At 38.9% G+C, this 12585-nt stretch overlaps 1 protein-coding gene across 2 annotated transcripts in view; it reads left to right on the top strand.

The window, feature by feature from the left end:
* stard9 (StAR-related lipid transfer (START) domain containing 9) overlaps positions 1-12316 on the top strand; it is a 36328-nt gene extending 24012 nt beyond the window's left edge. For both annotated transcript variants that reach the window (XM_058399015.1, XM_058399016.1), the window contains exons 22-32: positions 26-7213; positions 7924-8124; positions 8218-8401; positions 8537-8677; positions 9028-9127; positions 9215-9378; positions 9455-9519; positions 9603-9805; positions 9911-9990; positions 10481-10639; positions 10720-12316. In XM_058399015.1, the coding sequence (XP_058254998.1) occupies positions 26-7213; positions 7924-8124; positions 8218-8401; positions 8537-8677; positions 9028-9127; positions 9215-9378; positions 9455-9519; positions 9603-9805; positions 9911-9990; positions 10481-10639; positions 10720-10821 (8587 nt within the window). In that variant the 3' untranslated portion in view covers positions 10822-12316. The remainder of the gene's footprint in view (positions 1-25; positions 7214-7923; positions 8125-8217; positions 8402-8536; positions 8678-9027; positions 9128-9214; positions 9379-9454; positions 9520-9602; positions 9806-9910; positions 9991-10480; positions 10640-10719) is intronic.
* Positions 12317-12585: the final 269 nt, after the last annotated feature.

Genomic DNA, 12585 nt, shown 5'->3' on the forward strand with positions numbered 1-12585 from the left:
ATAAATCAATTTTTTCTTTTAACAGCCAGTTTCTTAGGAGGAACCGATTATCTGAATCAACGTCGTCTCTCTCTAGGGCTAGCTTTCCTAGAAAATGGGTGTCTGATGAATGTCTACCAGGCAAAACTAGAGGCCGCTCTAATACTATGCCCTCAAGATGTAGTCAAGGGACTTCAAGTAGGACAGGCTCCTCTGAGAACATCAAAATGTCAGTGAAGGAAAACTTACCATCTGAAGGAATGACTGACAGAAAAGCTCTTTCATCTCCACTTCAATCATCCATCTGGAATCATAACATATCTGTAAAAACTACAGTGGATTCAGATACTAGAGATAGTAAGAATGTGCTTCCGATAATAAAGCAATCAAGTAAACAAAAAAACTCCCCTAAGGGAGGAAAGAGTTCACCCCATGAAGGAAACAAGGGCTTGGAGTCAATCCGCAAAGCTCTATCTCGATCAGTTGGCTTCGGAATAAAGATGGCTTTGTCACGGGTTTTCCGCAAACCTCCTTTAGGGTCACGAGGTGGCAGAAGTGCTAAGTCTACGAGCAGAGTAAAAACTCAGTTTGCTGTGGATGGAAAGAAAGACAAAAATGTAGGAGACATGGTGACAAAGCAGCCACATTCTCCTATTAAATCAACAGTGTCTTGTAATGGTTTAGACCAGCTCATTTCATCAAAAGAGAAGAAGCAGGGACGCTGGCATAGTGCAGAGACCCTTACTAAAAAGACCAGAAGATGGGTCAAGATACGACAGGATCTGACTGACTGGGTAGAAAATACTGGTAATGAAGTTCCTGATGACTCTTCAGACTGTGACAGTCTTTTCTCAGTGGACTCCCTTTCATCAGCTTATGCCATTGCCTTGGCAGAGCAGCTTCAGCAAGAGGACTCTGAGGCAGAGAGTGAGGACAGTCAAATGTCCAAGGACTCACTTGTCAAGGAAAGTAGTGGGAGCACTGATCCAAAGCCAGCACTGAAGCTCAGCCACTCTATTTGTCATACTTTCCTTTCATTACCTAATCCACAATCAACAACAGGTAGAGAGAGAACAGAATCCAAAGAAATGCCTGAGGAGCTTTTCAGGAGTCAAAAGGTAACAAGACAAGTACTAAATGAATCTTCACACTTATTACATATAACATCTGATTCCTGGTACCCCAGTGATGTCAGTGTCAGAGAAACAGAAGCTTTCCTCACACTTACAGATGCATGGTCATCCACCGATGCAGCAGATAGTCCTAGGATCCTTGGGGCCTCAGAGACCTCGTTGAAACGATGCATACTCTCAGAGACGATTAGCAGCCAAAGCCAGGCTAGTCTAGATCTGTCTGGTGTAACAACTGGCTCCAAATGCCAAATTTCACCCTGTTTTGATTCTACCCAGGGTAAAGATGCGACAATTAAGGAAAGAAGTCACATATCCTCTGAAGGGGAAACGGTTTTGGACTATTTTTTGAGTGATCGTTCCTCTACCTCCTGTTCTACACCTGAATGCACATTATTGCAAGAAAGTAATGGGCAGTTGAGTAACGTAGAGACACTGAGCATTTCTGGAAAGGCTTCCATCACACAGGACACAATGAACAATGACACATTATGTGCAAGTAAACCACCACCGCCATCAGAATTAGCACCATTAAATGATGCAGTGAATGACGTTGATATGTTGGCAGTCAGTGCACCTTTCCAAGACAGTGCTGTTCTGAATGGATGCTTCCCAGTTAAATCCCCTAATAAGGACTTAAAAAGCAATTCTACAAAACAAACAGAACTTATCCTAATAAGTTATAAGAGTGATCTCACCAAAAGCTTTGTAGCACAAAATAACTTAGAATCAAAAACACATTCTGAATACAGATGCATTGCAGAAACACCCTCAGAATGTGATAGACAAACACATCTAGAACTCCAGCATTCTCATAGTTCATGTCAATCAGAAGAAACTTTGAAAAGCAGTAATAAGCAAAATTCAATATGTTCCAGTAACTTCCAGTTCCAGTTCCAGGAACTCCATCAATCAGCATTACATAGTTTGAAAATTGAAAATGATTTTCAGTGTGAGCCACAAAGCATACTGCTTAACCATGATGAAAGGAAGGTGAGTGATGAAAAGTCGTTGGTGCAGCATCAGATTCAGTGCACAGAGAAATATTCAGAGAGCTATCCTGCAAAAAATATGAAAGATGACTCTTTTGAAATGAACATGTCAGACAAGTCAGTCAGTGCCAACAAAGTGTCTGATTCTTGTGATGCTGTGATGCTAGAGCATGAATCCTCTAACCTACACTCAAGAAAAAGAAGCAAAGATTCTCAAGATGATTTAACAGGTCATTTGAAAACCCCAAAGAGAAGCTGTGTTGAGTCCCTTGTTCCAGATGATTCTGCTGTAAATGATGTACCATTCAAGTTTAATGACAGTTCTAACCTCACCAGAGAAAACTCAACAGGCAAACTGTTACAAGTAGAAAAGGAGATAATGGACAGTTTGTCTCAAACGTTTCAGCAAGATTCTATAACTGCATCTATGGACACTTATATCAACATTTACCAAAACAACAACAATAATCCTGCTGCCAGCTTTACATCTGAAGACAGACCTGTATCTACTGGGATAGAAGTGTCCACTGGGTGTCCAATGGGTATACACAATGTAAAATTTCCTTATGTTAAGCTTCTGGACAATGGACTGTTCCATAGCGATGCATTGCAAAGGATTGGCCTTGTAATAAATGACAAGATATCAGAAGTGGTGAAAGAACATCTGAAGATGTCACTGCAAGTGCATGGTGGTGAAGATATTGATGAAGAACCAGAGACAAACAGTGAAACCAATATTGGTGCTGTTAAGGAGAGTCAGAACAAGAATGAAATGACAGCTGAGGGTTCACACGGCAGTTCTCAGACATCTCCATGTGTGACTGAATATTCTGTTGATGACAGAGTGGATGTGGATAACATAGACGACTGTGTGAGAGACAAATATTTAGTAAAAAATCCTTCTGAGAAAGAAATCGTATTAGACCAGCAAGGAGTTGGATTCCTTTGCAAGTGTCCATCTTTGTTGGTAAAGAACGTCAGTACAGAAATAGAAAATTCAGAAAATTATACTACATGTGGACCTGTGCCACAAGATTTGAAAATAAGCTTACCAGAAGCAAACACAGTCCTATTTGAGGGACCAACTGATAATCATCCAGAATCATTAATTAGCAGCCATTCAAATGATTTAATCGATGAAGTGATCAGCGAAAGTAACACGACTATTCCACTGACCTTGATATCTACGTGTAAACAAAACCCTGAAGTAATTTCATCTTCTGAATATGTCACTGTCTCTGAGGAACATGACCAGAACATTGTGATGAAAACAGAGACTATACCAATCAATAAATCTGCTACAGGACCAACTGTAAGGGCTGAAGACAACAGATTTAATCTTCCATCACAAACACAACGCAAGCCAGGTATCTATCCTGAAGTAAACAGCATTTCAGGAGTCTCAAAAGATAGTTGTGATGCTAGAGTCTCCACTTGTTGCTCAGATGCAGTGGTGGACAATGTTGCCTTAGACATGCTTAAAGAGACAGTGAAGACTGAGGAAGCAAGTAAAGTATATGTGGCAGCTAAATTTCAGCAGGTGGTGGAGGTAAACACTGTTGCAGATCTTGACACTGAGGCCACAATTCAAATTCAGATGAAGAATGAAGACTCGTTTTATTCAGATGGAGCTGAAAATGTTGATGGCATTGATTCTAGACCGCTTAGAAAACCAGCCAACCAAGAATGTGCTGGAGCAAAACAGGATTTTAGCACACAAGAACAGCTTCATGTTGGACAGAACACAAATAGTTTAAATGAAGCAAAAGATAAAATCATGGACCTCAAAAACCATAATTGCTTGGGGAATCTACATAAAGAGACCACAGTTTCTAAATGTTTCAAAGCTCTGGTGCTTAGTACTTCAGAGCTACAGAGAGACAATCAAACACAAATCATCCAGAGTGCCATTATGAGTGAAAAGCCATCTAACTGTTTTCAAGAAGAAGACCAATCACTGTGTAAAGAGAACCAAATGCGGCACAGAAGCAAAATTCAGGAACAGTGTGTGAATATTCAAAAAGAAAGGAAAGATTCAGACCAACTGCAATGTCATGACTTACATATCATTTCTAAGTCTGTACAAAGACCAGAGCAGAGAGACATGACAGAGGTGGATAAACCGGAGCTTACATTTTCAGCATCAAGGTCATTAAATGCAAAGGAACATCATCAAGTTAATATTGAATCTACTGATAAAACTAATGGAGGGAAACAACATGCAACAATAAATGGTTCAAGACTTGTATTTTCTAGGACTAATGAAGAGCGACAGAAAGTAAAGCCGAAGAGATACAGGAAAGCTCATTTTACAGCCCCTCTAAGTTCATCGACTGACTCAACACCTGATTCATCCTTAGATGAGATAATTAAATGCAGAGTACATAAATGTGGTATTGCCACTCCAGTCATACCTGGCACACCTGCTCTTGTAAGAACAAAGACAGAAAATAGAAATAGCTCATCTGATGACTTAAGTACATCTCTGTCTTTACAAATGAATACAGGATCACTAGAATCAAATTCCAGTCATAATCAGTCTTATGGGCCTGGCTCAAATAATCCATACACTTACATCAGAGATGTTACCACTGTTGAAGCAGAGGAAGTGAGGCAGAAAAAATATCATCTTACTCCAAAGCTATTTAAAAGGTTAAGTCAATCAAAGGATGATGAAACAGTTCATTTAACCAGAAGTAATTCTGCTCAACACATAACACATGAAAATAACCACGAAAAAGCAAATTCATTGGAGAATGATTCAATCCAAAATAGAGAACCTATTCTTCATTTTGGTTCAAGTGACATCAACCCCTTTGTTCATACCAGAAAAAAGGATCAGTTACTTAAAGCTGCATCCAAAAATCAGGCATTTGGAAGTGCAGTCAATATATCCAGCCAACATACCTCACTTGAAAGTTCTAGCAATGGTATAGCAAGATGCTGCAGTATGGACAATGGGTTAAATGTCCAGAATTCTCCTTTCAGTTCTCATCTAAGCACTTATGCAGTCCAAAAGGGGCTTTCTAGCACACTAAGTAGTGCTGAAGGTTCCAAAGAACAAATTTCTACAGAATCCAAGCTGAGGGAAGCCTTTCATACCCCAGTTGTTTGTAACAAGAAGATCTTAACAGCTTCAGGCAGTGACTCTTGCAATGATACCTTAGACTTAGCCAGTAGCTCAGGCCAGGTAGATGAAATAGTGCTGGTCTACTCTTCTGAACATGAAAGTCAGGACAGTAAGCAAGATTCAAGAAAATGTGACCATGGAACCCAGACAGTTAAGTTTTATGAGGAATTGGAGAAGAAATGCAGACACAAGAGGAGCAGTACCCAAGTCCCTGTGTCTAGACAGGCACAAGGAACATCAACCACATGGACAAGTCTACAGAATATGTCTGAACATCTTTCTGAGTTGATTGTCAGCACGTCTGATCTTCTGGGAAACATTCAGTGTATGAGAACAGGGGAAAGTTCTGTGAAAAAAGGGTCTCCATTAAAACCTTGTAGTAAAGTTTCAAAGATACGATCTGACAAATATGGCAAGAGTGATGGCTCCACCCAAACTGCCACAGATGTTGGGATTCAGACTGAGGACAGTGCACTACTAATGAAACAGGACAAAGTTCTCCAGAGTACCTCACCCATACAAAACCCCAAATCTCATGAGGTCAATGTGATCGTCAAAGTTATCGGCTCTGAAGTTTGCAATGTACCAAAGCCAGAATGTGTCATCAAATCTATTAGAGATCAAGATGAAAGCAGGCAGACCTTTGAAACTATTAAAAGTATGCCTGACTTGCGACCTTCAGGCACACATCCATCTGAGCAGTTTGGTGGAAAGTTGGACACTGTAAAAATTCTCTCCTTAGAAACTGTCACACCAAATCAGCACCGTTACAATCCTGTCACCGTAGATCCTAAAGCTTCCAAAACTTTTGCAGTTTCTGCTCAGAAAAAATGCAGTTCTCAAATGTTAGCACAGTACAATCAAACACATCAGCAAATGAAGCCAAAGAATTACCCTGATAAAAAGGTGCTGCTTATAGACCGTGCCTCTTCACCTATTCTCACTGTGGATGTGTCACGATTACAAAAAAGGAAAATCAAATCTGGTACAATCCACACCCCCACTGAGATGCTCTCAAAAACTACCAGAAATCCACCTGAAAACAAACCAGTGTCCACCAATAAACCTGCGACACAGTATCAAAGAGATTATTTTTACACATATCAAACTGAAAACAAATCAGTGTCTTCCATGTCTCTTGAGAACCTAAGTAACCACAGTTGTGTAAATGCAGATGAATACTCCACAGACGCCTCATCCAGCAGGTATTCACAAATTGGAAGAAAGAAACCCTCTCATGGAGTGCAAAGCAAAGTAACAAGCCAAGCCATTTTGTCCAGTCCCCTATCCCACAGTCACTCTTCCTCTGTTAAACACAGGCAACCTGTAGACTTGAGCCAAAACACATTACCATCTTCAACACCTATTAATCATAGCCACAGAAGCAGCATACAGGAATATAAACACAGAGTCTATAAAGAAATGAGCTGCTGGAGTGATCTGAGCAAAGACATTTTCCAATACCAAGAGGAAGACAGCGTGTCTTTGGCTCCGAGTGACTGCAATACAGACGTCCTGGTCAGCGTCAACCCACTAGCTGAAACCAGCCCACCCCAAGAGGACTATCGGATTCCTGAAAACCTGCCAATGCACAACAAGTTCACCAACTGGTCAGGCATCAGTCAGCAGCCACCAGCCAGGCTCGCTAATCAAAACAATCCAGCTGAGAAGAAATCCCCAGATATTAACACACATAATCTCCAGCTACATTCAGCAGAGTCAGAGAGCCTCAGGTATAGATACAAAACAGGTCTCTCGGAATCGGCAGATAGACGGGCCAGAGAAATCGAGAGACTACGGAAGGAACGGGAGCAGGTTCTCGCTTCGATGCAATTAGATTTGAGTCCTCATCCACTCAGTGTAGAGCTCACAGAGGCCAAGTTGCACTATGGCTTGGGGAAGACAGACACTTTGCTGAAGATACTGAAGTCCAGTTCCAGGATAGAGTCTACCATCTCTACTAAACAGCAGCTGTATGACAGGTGAACGTTGCATGCTTGCAAACCTTGTTGATTTCTAAATGTAAAGAGATATAATACGCTATGCTATATTCAATACCTGCATATAGTGTTATTTTGCGTTTGTGCTTGCTCAGTTTTCCTCAGTTGAAATGGCCTATGAATTAGGAAATATGGCCAGAATGATATGTAGGGATGTGTTGAGTTTTCTAATAACAGCATCTCCCAAAGTGTTTTATTTCTCTTATACCACACCAATTTGTAACTCGGACCTATTCTAGATGTTTTAAAGAACATAATGCTGTATGTTTTATCAGTGTATAGTAATCTTTAATGTTAAATGTTTTAGAAACAAGTTCCTTACGGTTATTCCTTATAACAGCTATAAACAGACATTCCCTCTATTTCTTTTAAGGTAAATTAGACAAAATTGAAGCATATCATGTTACTAAGAAAGCTTTACAAACCTTTACAAAGCAAAGATTAGAAGCTTCTTCCAAAAATGTTAAAAGTTTCTTAAGAAAATAAACATTTCTTAAAAACAAACCTCATAAACAATTACAACAATTATACACATTTGTCTTAAACTCTTTAAGAGAGCAAGCGCATTAAAGTCTGTGATTTACCTTGGAGCTAATCTACTGTCTGAGCTGTGCTGTTGTCAACACCAGTCATAAACGATAATTCAGCAGGGCTAAGGTATAATCAGAATACTGCCTTTATTATTTTCTCAGGCACAGAAGGAGTATAGATGGTTTAAGGAAGGAGAGAGAAGATCGTCTTCAGATGTCCCGCCGAGCTCGAAGTCTCAGCCCCAGCAAGCATCCAAACTCAGCAACTAACATGACAGAACAGTCACAAAGAGCTGCGGCTCTACCCAGCCGGCAACGGGAATATCTGCAGCAGCTCCGCAAGGAAGTAGTGGAGATGAGCAGGTGATTGACTAAATCTATCTAATTACATTTTTATTACATATCTACTCTATGATTTCCTAAATAATTAAAATGAATCCAAATGACCTTTTGTAGGGTTCCCGATCCACCAAGAAGAGAGGGTCAGTATCCTACTGATATTGAACTCCTTCTACGTGACTACAGTCGTGCACGTGAGGAAGCGAAGACAGAGATTGCCAGAGCACGAGTGCGGCTGCGTGAGAGGACGGAGCAGGAGAAACGGAGATTAGAGCAGCAAGCTCTGTCACAGTCTGTAAAGGTGAGGTTAAAATACAACACGCAGACAAACTAATGTCAGTTTTGATGAAATCCATAAGATTTGGGACAGATGTACAAATATATACAAATACCACAATATGGAAATATTTTATATTTCTCCTCATTGCTTGTGTAGGATCATCTGAGGCTATGTACACGTGTCAGTAACAGTACCTTGTGCACTGGTTCCAACCTGAGTCTCTCTTCAGGACCTACTTCTGGCTACAACAGCAGTAATACAGCTCTACTGAAGGATGGTACATCACCATCTGTACAGGTCAGGAGAAAATATACAAAATATGTGTTATATTACATATTTACAGATAATAGAAGAAAGGCCTAAATAAACCTGGCTTTATCAATAAACATACAATACTAAATACTAATACTATAATACTGAGATACAGTGTGTGACATGCTGTCCAAAATGAATAAAAATTATAATTAGATTTCCAATTTATTGTTGTTCTAAACAATTGCTATACATTTATTATAAACAAGCAGTTATAATTCAGGAATGGGTGTTTACCTTATACATTATTTAGCTATAGGAAGAAAATAAGATCATCGGTTGTTTGCACTCTACCGTATGCATTTTAAGGGTTAAAGGATATTTGTATTACACAGGTCACTGGAGTCTCAGATAGGGAGTTAAGAGTCAGGTTACGGCCTCCCATGATCCCTTTACAAAGTGTACAGGCTCCTCGTGCGTGGCTATCAGCTCAGGGTAAGTAGTGACATTTTTTTAAGGAGGATTCGTCCTAATAACGCAAACAAAATTTATAAAACCTCATACCATAATGATCCTCATTAGATATTCGTCTGGAGAGCTCCTCCTCTGGATATGAACTTCACTCCTCCTCCTCTCCATCAACTCCTTCTGGACGACAGCGCACCTGTTCCTTTAGCTCTCCCTCATCTATTTCTATTCCATACCAGGACATTGCAGACTGTACACTCACAAGTGCAATATCAGAGGTAAGGTGCATATGTTTCACCATGTATGCCTATGAATTTTGTGAAACTGATGTTTGACTAGAGTTTGTGATAACAGGTTCATTTAGCCTCTGGAGGAGATGTAAGGAATCTGCTGGCAGGGAATGCAGAAGCTGGATGGAGGTTGGTGTTGTGAAGTGAAAAAAAGAATGTAGTATTTTTTATATAGATATTAGATCAAATCCACACAACTCACTTTCTTACAGACACCAGGGTTTGGAGAACGGAGTTCAGACCTTCTATCGGCCCTCCTCCAGACCCTCTTCTTATGGGTTTTTGGGTGCCATGGAGCTGGAGAGACCCTTGGCTAGTCTGTGGAGTTTAATCCGAGATCACTCCAAGACTCATCTCTATAACAAATCTCTAAAGTCCACATGGACACGATCGCTAGATGACACTATACAACTAGGTGACAGACTTTTGATATTATGTGCAGCATTATACAAAATTATAATTTGGTTATTTATTTACAAGAATGTAAGATGATTACAGCTCAATTTGTTATTTTCACTAGTCTACCTGCTGACTGATCCATCCAACTGTCACATGAAGCAATCGCGGGATTTCTGTTGCCTGAGTGCTGAGTCCAAACAGGTTTGTCTTTCAGTTTTGTTATCCACTTAATTTTCTAAATAATACTCTGAATTATACAGATTTATTATAGATTCAGATAGCAATGTCCACTTCAAAGCAAAGCACAGCATTATATTAATGTGCTTATTCTAATGCACAATTTAACAGTGTGTGCTGGTGTTTGATTTGATGAGATGATTTTTTTGTGTAAGATGTTAATTTAGCATTTTTGGTAGGAGTCTCCAGTGTCAGTGCTTTGTAATAATAAAGTAATTAATTAGAGGTAAAGCTTTCTTTTTTTGACATAGAAAATACTTTAGGACTGTGAATTTTTTGTTTTTTTTAATAATAGGAACACAACTATAAATATGCCTTTTATGTGCTTTATTCTACAGCAAAGTTCATTACATCAAGGTGTAATGAGAGAAAAATTATTATTGAATGTTTATAAAAATCTTTTTATCTCTCCCTGCCTCTTTGTCTTTCTCTCGGTTTGCTTGCTGTCCATCAGGATGACATGTGGGTGTTGGCCATGCAGTCTGTCTTTGAAGAGTCTCTCCCTCGCCCAAGTGCCGACACTGTACGTGGAGAGATGTTCCCTAGTGCGTGGATTCTTCAGCGCAGCCAGCGGCAGGGTCAAGAGATTGTCACAGTTATCTATCTACTACAGGTAACCTTTCTATCCTCATTCTCTACAATAAAATGTAAAACTACTAGCTTGTATAGTAAATGTTGCGTCTCACTCTACAGGTTGATTTGGGAACTCCAACCCTGCCTCAAAGACTGGTGAATGAAGTGGCCAGGAAGCAAGCAGCTGTAATCGCAGACCTTGACTCCTTTCTGTCCTTGTGACAGGCCCGGTTACTAATAAGCACTTATTTAACACTTATTTGCTTCTAACATTTGCACCTCATTCCTTTTTCCTGTTCTATTTTGGTTCTCCTTTGAGCACTGATAGTTAGTTTATTTATAGAACGACACAGTTTGTGAATTTAATATTGATTCTTTTCTACATTGTGCATTTTTCTTCCTATATGGTGCTTTTTGCCAAAGAGTGTACAATGAATTGATATAGGAATATTTAAGATTCATCCCAATCACTTATAAGCTAAAAGTACTTGACATTAAATTGCTATATCGCTACATAGGATAATGCAAATCAATTCAGTATTTTTAAGGTGTGTAGCAAAGCTAATTTTTGTGAATGCCCAAATCTAAGCTGATATATTTGAAACTTGAATTTGCAAAGACATCTTGATTGAGCATGTCAGAATGTATAATATGCAACACACTGCTCCTGCATGGACATGCACAATATATATCTACACTTCTACTAATAGGTAGAGCACACAGTTACATTTCTGCACTACACTAGACTAAAATCATATAATGCTGAGCAGAAGTCATGTTTTTGCCACTTTTACTGACTATTGCCACTTGGTGGCATTTGCAGTATTTTTTATTTTTGCAAAGAAATATGCAATTTTTTTTGTCGTAAGCTTTCTTAAATGATTTTCTAGCATGAACAAACTTCATCATCACATTTGCTGTTATAGCAAACACAACTGTTTAATACTATTATAGATCTACTCACAGTAACCCTTGATTCAGAGGTTTGCACCAATAGGACTGTTTATGAATTGAGTCATGCAAGTGGCCACTACAGTGAAGTGTCACTGAATTAAAATCATCCTTTAGCCTGGAGGAAATCAAATCTATATCTATATATATATATATATATATATATATATATATATATATATTTTTTTTTTTCTAACTGTGTATGATGTAAAAAAAAAAAAAAAAAAATACCGTATCTGACTGGTCTATTGTGGCATGGACATACTGGGCATGTTATTTCACTCTAATTGTACAGTATGAGTAGCATAAAATACACCCATCACCACTCACCACACACTCACCCCTGTCTTTATTCAAATCATTAAAATATAAAGGTCTTGAAAAGGACACTGAGTGGTACTGACACCTGGAGACTATAGCTGTGAGAGTAACACTGAGAGAAATGACACATATACACTTTTATGGTCAAAGTTACTTTAATTATTGATAATGTATTGTATTGAGATCAGAATTTTTCTAAAGCACTGTAGATTTATATGGAATTTCTTTTTAAAAAACCCCAGGTGAAGGACAAAGAGAGAAATAGCAGATATATGAAGGAAGTTCTCTTTAACATTTTTATTGTATATACCAGATAACCTGACAGAACAAATATTTCCATATGCAATCACTCCTATTTAAATGTAAAACTATTTTGTTAACTAATTTTTTTATTGCATATTTATGTTTTTATACTTTTGCTAAATATAAAGGTTCATTTTCCAAATGACTTGCCTGTTGTTGTTTTTCCTTCACATTTTCTATATATATCCTCTGTTATATGTCAGCTACCAACTGGGGATGGTGGAGGCTAACATATTCTTCCTCCAAAACATGTGAAGCACGTAGCCTCATAGACAGGCTCACCGATGGTTGTGATTGGCTATTGTCTGTGATTAACAGGGGAGAGAGAGTATTTCATCCCTCTCACCTAGAGAGTTTTGCTATATCTTGGAAGGCTGTGGCACCATTTTGAGTTAAAATAACCTTTAAGCA

This window comes from Hemibagrus wyckioides, linkage group LG09 (genome assembly GCF_019097595.1).
Source record: "Hemibagrus wyckioides isolate EC202008001 linkage group LG09, SWU_Hwy_1.0, whole genome shotgun sequence".
NCBI classification, from domain to species: domain Eukaryota; kingdom Metazoa; phylum Chordata; class Actinopteri; order Siluriformes; family Bagridae; genus Hemibagrus; species Hemibagrus wyckioides.